Below are 13,983 nucleotides of genomic sequence, written 5' to 3'. Positions count from 1 at the left end.
TATCTACAATGAATTTTCACAATCAAAATCAATTTACAATTTATGTTTTAGACTCTTGCATATGGGACAAGAAAACATTGTAGTTGTCAATGTGCAACTCTAAAATGACGGTATAACGTCGGTACACCCCTACCCGTTAAATAAATATAAGGAAACTAGGCGAATGCACGTGCGTTGTGTAGAATACAATAATATATTTGAAAATTTTACAAATATATGTTTTTTAAATATATCAGTGACATTATTATTAGCTATTATATAATAAATCTTATAATAAGTTGGTATAAACATTATTTGTTTTGAATTATATGATAATGTAGATATCTTTTAAAATTGTATAATTCTAAGTGTCTTAATGACGTCTATCTACAGGTTAATTATAAATAAAATTATATATATATATATATATATATATATATATATATATATATATATATATATATGGTTTAATGATATTTATAGTTGTTCTTATGATTAATTAAATTTAAAATGTTTACTTATTTTATCATTATAATTATTTAAAACATTAAACATTGTTTTTGTTTTTAAAGACAACAATATAATTTTGTACATAATTCTACTTTTAACTATTGTAGTTATAAGTTATTTAAAATAAAATATTTCGAAAACTTTAATTATTTTAATTTGGTTTCAGAAATTTAATGTTTTTAAAATTTATTTGATGAATATTGTTAGTTTCTATGATTGTAGTTATTTAAAACAAAAAAAAATATTGTTTTTGTTTATAAAGAAAATAATATAGTTTTTTTTATATAATATTATTTTTAACTATTTTTATTGTGTTAGGGATATTATGTTGCGTCCTTGTATGTTTTTGTTGGTCCATTTATATAAACGGGCTTGGGCTTGTCCAACGGTCTTTTATTAGGGTTAGAGTATTTAAGGTGTATGCATGCATCGTGTTTCAAAAACTTTTTGGCAATTATCTTTGTAACCCTAATCACGCCTCTACAGTAGCAATTCTTAATGAGTTCTTCTGAGGTTGTGGAATATAATCATTCAACATACTTTGAATCATTGTCTTTGTTCTTACTTGCAATTTGTTTTGAATCTAATCGATCTTCTAATGATTATTGTCCTATTAGTTGGTATCAGAGCAGGAGACCGTGTAATCTATACACATCTCTTTTGTTTATAGAGTTATTAGGGTTTCCGTTGATATTGGATTTGGTTCAGCCGTCATCATTGTGTTCCTGGCGCTATACTGTGATTCTAATATTACCCTAAAATTGTTTGAGTTTACACGTCTGATTCTTAATAGGTTACAAAGGTTATATCATTTAGAAGGAAAACTCGGCGAGTCGGATGTGGATTCAGTCGGTGTTCATTTAGAAGGAAAACTCGTCGAGTCATCGCATAACTTGACGAGTAGAGACGAGTATGAGGTTTGATGGAAGGATAGGGACTCGGCGAGTTGACGAGTCAACTCGGCGAGTCAGGTCAACTGGAAGTGACTTTGACTTTGACTTTGACTTGGTCAAAGGGTAAAATTGTCATTTTGCCCTAAGGATAGATGTCAGTTTCTGACTAAGTGTTTTGTGGGAATTATAGCCGGAGGATTTCCGAAGCAGTAGCGACAACAGTCAGAGGATTCCCGCACAGTTCAGCAGCTACAAGGTGAGTTACCTTCTAGTAGGGGTGGGTCTAAGACCACAATGCCGACCCACCGTTGAGGAGTATTTAGAAAATAATTGTCTTTGTGATAATTTATCTTGGTTTGGTATGCGTTTGGTTACGAGTTATATATGTATGATATGTTACATGATAGGGATAGTTTCCCTGATAGTGGTCCTTAGGACCAAGGGGTAGGTCAGTACCCGGATATGTCTGAATGTGTGCTTATATCTTGCTATTGTATGCTAGTGGTAGGGGTGGAATAGTCCCCAGTTACCGGTTGAAAGATACCGATGACGATTATCGGTTGAAAGATACCGATGGTATTGTATGGTATGTGGTATGATGGGGGAACTCACTAAGCTTCGTGCTTACGGTTTCAGTTTTTGGTTTCAGGTACCTCTTCATCTAAGGGGAAGGAGCCGGCGGCATAGTATGGCATCACACACATACACATGATTTTCCGTACGGTGTTTTCTGGGAATGTACTCTAATAAGACATTTGTTCATGGTTGTGGATTTCAAATATGATACTTGGTTTTGAGATGAAGTGTTTATACAATTTTGGGGCGTTACACATACTGTATAACATATCTGAGTACTGGACTACCCCTCCGGTCTCTTTCAACCGCTAACTGTCTATCATATCAAGGTGCTGGCCTACCCCTTCGGTCTTGTCGACTGGTACCTAGCCTAGCATATCATGGTGCTGGCCTTCCCTTTTGGTCCTTTCAAATGGTACCTTTCCTGACATATCAGGGTGTTGGCCTACCCCTTCGGTCCTTTCGACCGGTACCGGGGACTATTTCACCCCTACTTCTACCACATAGCATCCTAATGCATAAACATATAAGTCATATCCTGCCTAACCTATTTGGGTGCTGACATACCCCTTCGCTCCTATCGACCGGTACTAGGGTCTATCCTACCCCTCCTACCACTATCACATAACATCATAACATACTAGCACATAAAGCATAACATATAGTGATATATCATATAATTATCACAAAGACAATAATCTCTACTATAACTCTTACTACTGGGGCGACATTGGTGTCTTCGACCCACTTTTGCTGGAAGGTAACTGACCTCAATGTCATGAAGTAGCTGAACTGTCCTCGACTCTGGGATCAACTCCTCTAAAAATCTTACACATAACAATCTCCTTTAATTACTCTTTCATACTCATAACCCCTTTAAGGGTCAACTCTGGTCAATTGTCAAAGTCAAAGTCTAAGGTACAATCTCGATCCTACTCGTCGAGTTCTTTCATAAACTTGTCAAATTCCATGATCCATGATACCCTGGAATCTCGATCCTACTCGTCGAGTTCCCCTTCATAACATAAATGGGACCTTTCACTCACAACTCGTGGAGTCCCTCCTTGAACTCGTCGAGTTCCTCAATCTTCATAACCCAAAACCATGGACAACTTGCTGAGTCATCTCCTATACTCAACGAGTTTTCTTAGTAACAGAAAAGGTTGGGGGACCACGACCCAACTAGCCAAGTTGTATGAACAACTCGTCGGGTCCCTCATAGTCTAAATCCATTCAGTCATTTCCAGTCGGGTTCAATGCTTCTAATCCATAGATCTAGTCCCTTAGGTCTACGTTACCACGTAAAGTTACTAACTTTACGTTCATGCATGGTGTCATGAAGCTAATAACACCACAACTCAACTCCTAAAGAGATATAAGGCATGAAGAAGGTCAAAGACTTAATAAAGTTGGCAACTTTGAGTCTCATAAGGCCATGGATATATAGATTTGAAGTCACAACCCCAAAACATGCTTGCATCCTTGAATGGTTCCAAAATAGGCTCCTTAAGGCCCTAAACTACTCCATGAAGAGATCTAGTAAATGAAAAATCAAGGTATAGACTTTATACCTCAATAAGGGTGCTTTGACAAGGAACTCTTTGGATCCAAAGCTTCTTCCTTCAACCAAGCACTTCTAACTTCCACTCCTTCGAGGAAATACCAAATAATCACTCTCTTTTCACTCACACACACACACACTCATAAGGCTCAAGATCACGAATTAAGGTTTTCCTGGACAGAGGGAGGCGATGAGGGAGGCCACAATAAAGTGTTAAAGTGCTTAAATAGGGTGCAGACCCTAAAAATTAGGGTTTCACTCTGGCAACCCTACTTGCAGGGGTGGACCTAGGGGTGGTTCATGGTGGCACCGACAACCCCTATCTTTTCCGGCCGCAGTGGAAATTTTTTTGAAAATTTTCGAAATTTTTATTTTTTCTACTACCGTGCAACCCCTAACTCTCCCGTGCAACCCCTACTGTAAAATCCTGCGTCCGCCCTACTTGTCGAGTTGAAGCTTCTCAACTCGTCGAGTAGACTTCATGTCTTATGTCTATCATCCGTTCGTACTCGACGAGTTTGGGGCCTCCAACTCGTCGAGTCCCTTTGCAAAAATGAATGATTTAATTTAAAATACGTACCAGGATCCGGACGTTACATCAATAAGTTGAAGTATACACCCCTACATGTTGGTATTTTCAATCTGTTAAAGAAAAGGTTGAAATAGATGAAGTTTAGCTTAAGGGGAAGTGTTGAAGTTAAGCTGAATTCTCTTAATTCCAACATTTTCTTTAACATATTAAATGTTGGGTGGTAGAAAAGGAATGGGAGGCGAAGAACAGCAGGCATATGTGATCGGATGTTGAAAGCTTAAATTCAAAGAGAGATGAGATTACAGGTGGATAATAAGAATCGAGAATTATAGTGGTGAAAAAAACTAGGGTTGGTATTGAGAAGAATACGACTAGACATGAACCGCACAATACTTAAATTGATTTTTTAATTTAAAGTAAAACTAAAGAAAAGCCACATATACTTAGATTGATTTTAAATTTAAAGTAGAACAAAAGAAAAAGCCACCTACACAGTATAACCGTTTGTAGTGGGTCAAAGTGACTAAATAAACAAGTTAATATGAATTTTATGTGTTTAGAATGCAAAAAAAAAAAAAAGACGAGAGACCTTTTAAAACAAAATTGATAAATTTGTTTGGCTACAACGACAACAACCCTATTTTGTATTTAGGTATTGTCATCCTAGTTGCAAATCATAAGGCTGGAGGGAGTGGTGTCACACTCCCTCATGAAACCACAATACCACGTAGGGGCCACCTCACCATTTACCACAAAATTGTGGTTTCATACCACACCCAATGAGTGGTGTCACATTCAATATATGTAATTTTTTTGAATAATTAAAATTTTTAGTTTTAATAAAAAACAAAATATTTCATTAATAAAAAACCCATTACATTGCATCAATTAAAAAAATAACATCACGTTTAGAAAAAAACCCTACAAACTTAGAAAAAAATACAAAAAAAAGACTACATGAAATCGTCCTCCGAGAACTCGTTTTCCGGGTCACTATGGGGATCCAAATTGATGTTAATGTGTTGAATCCCGTAAATGTGTTCCCCAAAGCCCATACACAGATTATGAAATGTTTCATTGGAACAAACCTCTCCTCTCTTTTCAATGTACTACTCACCACCAATTTCTATTGCTTGTGTCTCGATAATGGTTTCCTGCTCATCGTAATCACATATTGCTCTTCCTTCATCTTCGATAATCTTGTTATGCAGTATTATACATGCATATATGACTTCATTTTTTTCCTGACTGAAAAAAAATTATTGTTTTTTTCAATATGAACCAACGTTTATTGAGAGTTCCAAAAGCCCGCTCGACATCCTTCCTAGCTATTTCTTGAGATTTCTTCATTTTTTCCGGCGAGTATCATGCGGACATGTAAACGGTTTAAAAAAAAACAACATACTCAGGATAGATCTCATTAACTAGATAATAACCATATTTATATGGTGTTCCACGCAATTGGAAATAAGAATCTGGTGCAAATCCGTCGTATATGTTGTTAAATATAGGTGAACGATTAAGACGTTAATGTCGTTAAGGGATCCTGGAGAATCTACAAAAGCATATCAAATCCAAAGATCCTGTGATGCCACCGCATCAAATATGATGGTTGGATGTCCATGATCACCTCGGGTAAATTGACCATGATGTGAGGTAGGGCAAATTTCCCATGCCTAATGTAGACAATCTAAACTTCCTAACATCCAGGAAAGTCATGTACGTTAGCATGATAAAATTGCAATTTCATGATGTCATTGTGTGTAGGCCTACGTAAATATTTTGACATATAAAGTTGAATAACAGTTTTACAAAAATAATGGAGACTATCTCGTACAGTCCTAACGAACATCCTAAAACTCCTATCCAACGCATTAGGAGGGATGCCATATGCTAATTGATAAAGTGCAGTTACTCATTTTTGTAAAGTGGTGAAACCAGGTATACCTCTACTAGCATCGAGCCGTTTTTGGAAAAAATCACACCCCTTGTTAGATCTTCGACTATATGTTCGTACAAATGTTTGAACATTTTGAAACGCATTCGGAAGTAGTACCCTTGAAAAGTGGCATTTTCTTGAAAGTAGTATTACATCAAGCGTTGGTGTGCTATTTCACGATTTCTATAAACATATATTTGGGTTCTCCGTTCAGCACTTCCGGCTGCGCTACTACATGCCGCTTCATACGTTTGCTCCGCCAATTTAGCAGCAGCGACAAAAATATCAAACATAATATCAAAGTTTTCAGAAGAACCGGATGATAACATTTTTTTTTGTTGAGAGAAATGTAGTAGAAAGATAAAAAAAAAATTTGTTAAGATTTGAAAGATTTAAATAAGAAAGTTTAAAGCTTAAAAAAAAAACATATATATATATATATATATATATATATATATATATATATATATATATATATATATATATATATATATATATACACGGTCACATTAAATAAAATGGGTAAAAAAGAACGTTCTTGTAGGAAGTCGTAGTATGCCCTCAACCGCACCCAAACCGCAGTGAAAGGACAATGTTCCGGGTTAAGTGGTACCGATGGTGCGGTCTCTACCGCAATCACTTCCACTAGTCTAGGTGAAAACCAAGATTAATTGCCAACTTTGATGTTTTGAAGCTTAAACATAGAATTTGGGAATGGTTCCTAACGACAACGACTCCGTATAATAAATAAATACGTGATAAAAAGGAACCACAAAAAATTTACTTGGGTGAAAAAAAAACCCAATAACAAAGGTGCTATTTTATATTTAAAACAAAAAAAGAATACGATTAAATAAATTTAAAAAATCACGTTAGCATTTTTTACAACCAAATTGAAAATATCAAGGATGTCTTCTACGAAATTCAACATAAGTTTATAATCTAATATTTTTTTTTTAAAAACACATACCGGTTACATAAAAAAAGCACACGGATCGCAATCCGTGTCGCCTTAAAACCCATAATCTAGGCCGTCCATTTATCACTTCAACAATCCAACGGACAGATCTCGTTCGCGCCGATGTTCTCTCCGAAAAGTTTCAAATCTCCACAAACCCCATCAGCGGCAAACCATTATAAAAAACAGATATCTTCCTCCCCAAATCCTCACAGCAATCAGTCTTGCATACACAGAACAAAAGCTTCTTAATCCCCGTGTATCTCTACAAAAAATGGCAAGAACCAAGCAAACTGCTCGCAAATCAACTGGAGGAAAAGCTCCGAGAAAGCAATTGGCGACAAAAGCTGCAAGGAAATCAGCACCGGCCACCGGAGGAGTGAAGAAGCCCCACAGATTCAGGCCAGGAACTGTCGCTCTAAGGGAAATCCGTAAGTACCAGAAGAGTACCGAGCTTCTGATCCGCAAACTTCCGTTTCAGAGACTTGTGAGAGAAATTGCTCAAGATTTCAAGACGGATTTGAGGTTCCAGAGCAGCGCAGTGGCTGCACTTCAGGAGGCTTCGGAGGCTTATTTGGTAGGTTTGTTTGAGGATACTAATTTGTGTGCCATTCATGCCAAGAGGGTTACAATTATGCCTAAGGATATGCAGTTGGCTAGGAGGATTAGAGGCGAGAGGGCTTAGATATGATTTTGTAAATGTCTTGTTTGCAAAACTGTTAGGGAGTAATCTCATGTTATCGTGTTGTGTTTGTACTTGTTCTAATTGAAATTATCTGGGAATCGTTTCAAAGTTTATATGCTGTTGGATACAGGGTTGAACTACCTGTACATTGATAAATTTGCTATTTGAAAAATCTAACGAATTAGAAATCTGCAAATTGTGGTCTTGATTTTGAGGAATTTAAACCTAAAGATCCATTTGCAATGGATGCTTAGTTGCCATTAATGTTTTTAAACATACTGTGAAATAATGAACTTAATTGTGTGCTCAGCAAGTAATTGTTTTGTTTGCTGTGGATTTTAGGATGGTGTTCTTATGACTTGGGTAATTGTTGTGGATTTGAGGATGGTGTTCCTATGCTCACAACATTTTTGGCTATGTATATGTTTTGATTGAATCAGTTAAGCTTATGAAATGCGTTGAAGGGAATTATGATTGTGGTGTTAAGAAACTATAAACTCATAGTTTATACATCAAACAAATTACAAAAGAAACTTTACTCCAGATTCACTTTGCACTGTTAACAGAAGGTGATTTACACAGAGATTAACTCAACTGAAAGCCTAATCTAAAAAGAACAAAATATATTGAAAGAGATTTGAGAGAGTTCTACACTAAGTGTGTGACTAATAATTCGTGTGCTATGAGATCCGAACACCAGTTGACACAATAAATAGCCGGGACAAAAATGACCCATGGATTGAATAATATCCGGGTTTCAGAATATCAAATCTAAGGTTTTGAAAACCAAACCGGTAAAAAAACGGGAAAAACCGGATATATATATATATATATATATATATATATATATATATATATATATTAAAAAGAACTATTATTAACTATTATCCTAAACAATTAAGATGACGATTTGAATATTGTTGATAATTATATTTCAAATATATATTCTTGCGTACTTTTTAACATGTAGCTTCTTGGTTAAATGGTTAAGTTAAGGATATTTGAAAGAAATAGAGGTCCTTGTTTCGAAACTTGTCTACACATATTATTTTAATTTGCCAACAATTTCTTCTATCTCACATCGGTCACTTGGTAAAACCTACAGCCATTTAATCTTCTATAAATAGATTGCCAATTTCCTTTTATCTCTAAACTAGGAGTTGTCCCACATCGGTAGGGAAAAGAAACACCCGCTTCTTTTCCGTTGGTTTGATCCTCCATATAATGATAGTTATTGGACAAGCGACAAAAAGTTAAAAAAAAACCAGTTACTTAGCAGGTTGGACCGGTCCCGTTTAACCCGGTTTTCAACGAACCGTCCGGTTTAATACCGGTTCAGAAACAAACGGTTTTCGGGCCATAAAAAATCGGTGACCTTACCGGTTTCCGGTTAAACCGGCCGGTACGGTCCGGTTTTCAAACCATGATCAAATCTGCAAAGAAAAGAATGTATACTACCCAACACAATACAAGAAATAACATATCCTACCCTTATATATGAAATCTTTATGTATGACTAAGAATATTAAGATTGGAAATGTTAAGTTTGTTTATAAAAGGGAAATTGACACTGTAGCAGAACGAAGTTTTGGCTTTGTCTCGGATGGGTCACTTTCATATTACTTGTCATTAACGCCATTTAGATCGATTTTAGACGGTTGTCCGGTTATGAAGCTTACTTGGCAATCTGATGTGTGTGAGATTAGCTAAACCGTTATTGTAGCTACTCAGCCACGTCACAACTCGGTCATCACCTACCTAATAAATGATACCCTCATATAGCACACTCTCGTTACATTGTTTCGTTCATCCGAACATTCAAACAAAGTTGTTCAACTTAGAAATCTCCCAATGGCTTGCTCATCCTCCGTTGAGGCTACGAGGTTCCAATGTCGGTTACGTGAATCACCCTACCGAATGTGACTGTGAGAAAACCTCATTGCAACAGACATCGTGACACATTGGAAATCCTGGGAGGAGGTTCTTTAACTGTCGTAATAGCTTGGTGAGCTTCTGATTGACCCACATTACTTTTGTGTTGATAATCTTTTACTTAATCTAAGCTTTATTCAAGAAATTAGGGTTCCAAAAACCATAATTAATCTGACATGAACAATACGGTGAATATTACTTGATTAGTAATTATGACATTCTGTGTTTGCTAACTTGATTAATAGACCAAGATTTACTGATTAATAACTACGTCCTATGCTTGTTTAAACGATTAACCGACCAAGCTTACGAAATCCAACTTCTGTGAGTGGATAGATGATGTGTTGGAAGATGGTTACTACAAAACATTGATTTACTCCATGAAGCAACATTTGGAAAGTAGAGAGGATCAATATGAATTGCATGAGTGTAAGATTAAAGTGGTAGAGTTGGAGTTTCTCCTATCAAAGGAGAATGATGAGGTTGAGGGGCTGCAAAAGCTCCTGGGTCAGTCAAACAAAGTAGCTGCTAGGTTGAAGCTTGTGATTGTAGTTCTTGTGGTGGTTGTGCTTTACCTTTGGATGTTATGGAAGTGAAGTTAGTTGGGGATGAGGGTTTTTGTATATGTCTTAGGGTTAGGTTGATGATAAAAATTCCAACTTACTTTTAGGGGCTTTGGTATATGAGTGGTTGATGATAACAATTCCAACCAACTTTTGGGATCATTTTAGTAATGTATGTAGTTCATGAATACTGCCAAGACTGAATGATAAGGCCTTTTGTACTAGAAATGCATGGTTTTGTAAAGTCTATTGACATTATTATATTGAAAAGTGTCCTTATATTATTGTCAATTGGAAAGTGTTTGTGTGTGTATTAGATTCCTGGACCTTGCAAAAGTACACTGTCTGTGTTGTTTACAAGGAACTGAGTACATTGCATGTGCAGGAATGGAGCACATTACTTTAATAATAACATGGGACCATAAATGTTGGATTGTATAGGAGTGGATCGGTTTATGTCCACTTTGTTTCCCTTTTTATGTGCAGGAATTGGCAATAATAAAAAATGAGGAGCATATTGTTTTGGTCTGTATATATCATGCACATTTTATGATAATGTACCATATTACCCATTTGTGTGCATGCATGCAATAATAAGGCAACCAACCTAGTATCATGTAATAATAAGGCAACATACTTTCATAAATTTCAAATTCAATATAACCTTACATAAATAAAACTTCCAAGTATCAAGGGATCCAATTCTTACAACAACATAACCATATTAAAACAAGAGTACCAACACTATCCTAGTCTATAAGAAGAGCTTTTTCACTTGAATTCCCTGGATCATGCTCATCACCCACTCTCTTACCTAACTTCAACTTCATGATTCTCTAAGACTTTCTTCTTTTGATCCTCCTCCATAAGTCATATATGTGTGGTACTTATGGGACCTCTTGAACTTGAACATTAGCAACATTGACCTCTTAAACTTGAACATTATCATCTTCAGCTTCCACATCATTAAACAAATATTCAAATGTCAATACCATCATCATCTAATCCCTGTTCAACTTGCACCTCAACTTGGATACCTTCCCGAACTTGTGTTTGAGTAACTTGTACCTAAATTGGAGTTAATTGAATTTCTTCTTGTTCTTGACCTTCATTTGCAGTTACCTAGATAACATGGTGAAAGATTGTTATATAAGTCATGAAAACCTAAATTTTATGTACAATACAAATAAAATGTAAGTAGTGTAATACATGAACATTTTTTTGCTCCATGTCATCTTTACATTAAGTTTTTGGGGTCTTCCCACAGAACAAGTTGCTTTATTGTGACCTAGTTGCTTGCAAATGCTGTACTTCACCCCCTTTCCAATTTTGGGAACCTTCTTGGTGCAATTAGTAACTGTTGAATCCTTGTTCTTTTTTGTTTGTGTTCTGCCATTATTTTTTGTGACATCCCTCTTCCTTTTAACAGTTGGTCTTCCAAGCATCCTTCTACTCATAGGGGGTAATGGTGGTGTGTATTCAGTTTCTGGCCACATGTTAGACCCATTCATCCCTGCAATTCTATACTTATATGATTTCATGTAGGTAGTGCTATTGAACATTTTGTCCACATAATCATCCACATTCCCATTGAGATACACCACACTAGAAACCGAATGGACATAACAATATCCATTGAGTTGCCATAACCTACATGATCAAGTTCTCATCTCCAGATCAACCTCATATGCATCTCCAATTCCTCTCACCTCAAACTGATTCAACCCACTTGGTAGTACAATGTAATTTCTCTGATAGAACTTTAGTTTATTGAGTAGCTCTCTTATTTTCGGGAATACTTGATTTCCCATGCTTGTCCCTTCAACTTTAAGTTGTACAATCTTTCCATCATATACAATCTTAATTCCTCTAAAATTATGATAAAAGGCTTTTTTATAGCATCCACTATGTGGGCATTGAAGCTTTCACACATACCATTCTCTACAACATCACAACATCTTCCAATTTGGTAAAATGCCAATGACCAAGTCTTCGGTTCTTTGTCCATCAGGTACTTATGAGCATATGGATTTATCATCTCAAGCTCTCTCATTGCAGTTTTGAATGATTGTTCAGTTGTTGATCGTGCAACTCTCTAAAATAAGGTACTATAGTGGGCACTACTATACCTTTTATGCAAATTTTGATTTATGTGTCTACTATATTGTCTGTGCTTTGCATAGGATAACATCTATTTCACAGCTTCTATTAAACCCTATAACAAAAAACCTTAATAAGATTAGATACCAACAAACAAAGCATAGATAATCAATACATACTATCATAAAAATTTAGTAGATACCTTGTGCCCATCTGATATTAAGTTGTACCCATTCCCTAAATGCAATTGAAAATCATCAATCAGATTATCCAAAAACCGCTTCCAATTCTCTTTGTTCTCAACACATACTACTGCTCATGCAATTGGATAAATCTAATTGTTTGCATCTCTACCAATAGTACATAGTAATTATCCCTTACAAATGCCTTTCATAAAACATCCATCAAGTCCTATTATCATCCTACATCCCTATATCCATCATTTTTTCACTACATCAAAGCAAACATAAAATTTACTAAAGTACTTCTTCCTATTTGGCATGTTGCTGACATCAACTTTGACAGTTGAACCTGGATTTGATCTCCTAATCTCTTCTCCATATGGCCATAACTTTGCATAGCGTTCCACAAGAGTTCCGCCCATTAATTTGAAAGTATATTTCTTAGCCCTCCTGCATTGACCAAGATTGACATGAATACCAAACTTGCTAATAACTTCTAATCTTAATTTTATGACACTCATCTTTTGTCTGTGTAAGATTTGTTTGGTATAATGAATTCCTATCCATGAATATGAAACCAATGAACCTAACATGAATTTCCTAGCGTAGTTATGTTCTAAGTTCAAATAATTAATTTGGAAGTTGTCTTCATCACTCATCCAAGATTCCCATAACATGAAGGTACACTTACCCTTGCAACAATGTGCATGATGGGTTTTATGCTAAACATCATTCCTATGGTGTACATGCAAACCCTAATAGCTTTTGGATCTATTTTTGTCTAATGAACATGCAATTGAATATCCAAAGCCATAAACCCTAGATCTAACATATAAGACCTCAAATAAGGGTTTAGTAATTACCTTTGATTGTTATACTGCAATAACAATCAATTCCTTGCTTTGATTGGCTTCAGAAAGCTTAGTGCCTCAAGTGTTGCACCTCTAATGGAGTCACAAACACCACTAAGCAACTTGGATGAAGAGGAGAAGAGAGGAGGCTGCCCAAAACGTCTAGAAACCCTAGAGGAAGAGTTGTCCACGTTTTTGGGGCTTAAGGGTCCTTTATATACATGTAGGCTATTAGGGTTTTCAACTAGGAAACCCTAATTTGACTACTTAGGCCCTAAGTAGCCCATGGATCCCTTTCTTTAGAGTCATGGATGAAATCTTATGGGCTTCCCCATAAATTTCGTCCACTCCACTCTATGGAGTCCATTAGCCCACTCTTGCAATTATCTTATAATTACAATTCCAGTCCCTTAAGTTTAATTAACTTCTTTTAGCCACAAAATTAATTCTTAATTAATTCTTGACTAATATTAATTGAACAATATGATTTCTCCTTTAATATATTATTCTCATAATATATATTAATAAATCATAATTAAACCTTTCTCTCCTTAATTCATCCTACATATTGCTATTGTGAAGGCAACCCAAAAGGACCATGCTCATAATCGGGTCAAGTACATACCAAAATAGTTATGGACTTAGACACTAATCCAATAGTCTCCCACTTGGATAAGTCTAATAACTATTTTCCGTATGACTTCAGAACCTGATCAGCAATC

At 35.8% G+C, this 13,983-nt stretch overlaps 1 protein-coding gene across 1 annotated transcript; it reads left to right on the top strand.

The window, feature by feature from the left end:
* Window positions 1–7,145: 7,145 nt before the first annotated feature.
* Window positions 7,146–7,746, top strand: LOC145053578 (histone H3.2). The gene has a single exon (XM_079001642.1). The coding sequence runs from the start codon at window positions 7,223–7,225 to the stop codon at window positions 7,631–7,633; it is 411 nt and encodes a 136-aa protein (XP_078857768.1). The 5' UTR covers window positions 7,146–7,222; the 3' UTR covers window positions 7,634–7,746.
* The last annotated feature ends 6,237 nt before the right edge of the window (window positions 7,747–13,983 follow it).

This window comes from Lactuca serriola, chromosome 5 (genome assembly GCF_051521515.1).
Source record: "Lactuca serriola cultivar US96UC23 chromosome 5, Lser_US96UC23_V15, whole genome shotgun sequence".
In the NCBI taxonomy this organism is placed as follows: Eukaryota; Viridiplantae; Streptophyta; class Magnoliopsida; order Asterales; family Asteraceae; genus Lactuca; species Lactuca serriola.
Note: the sequence above shows the minus strand (reverse complement) of the source record. Positions and strands in the feature narration are given on the sequence as shown.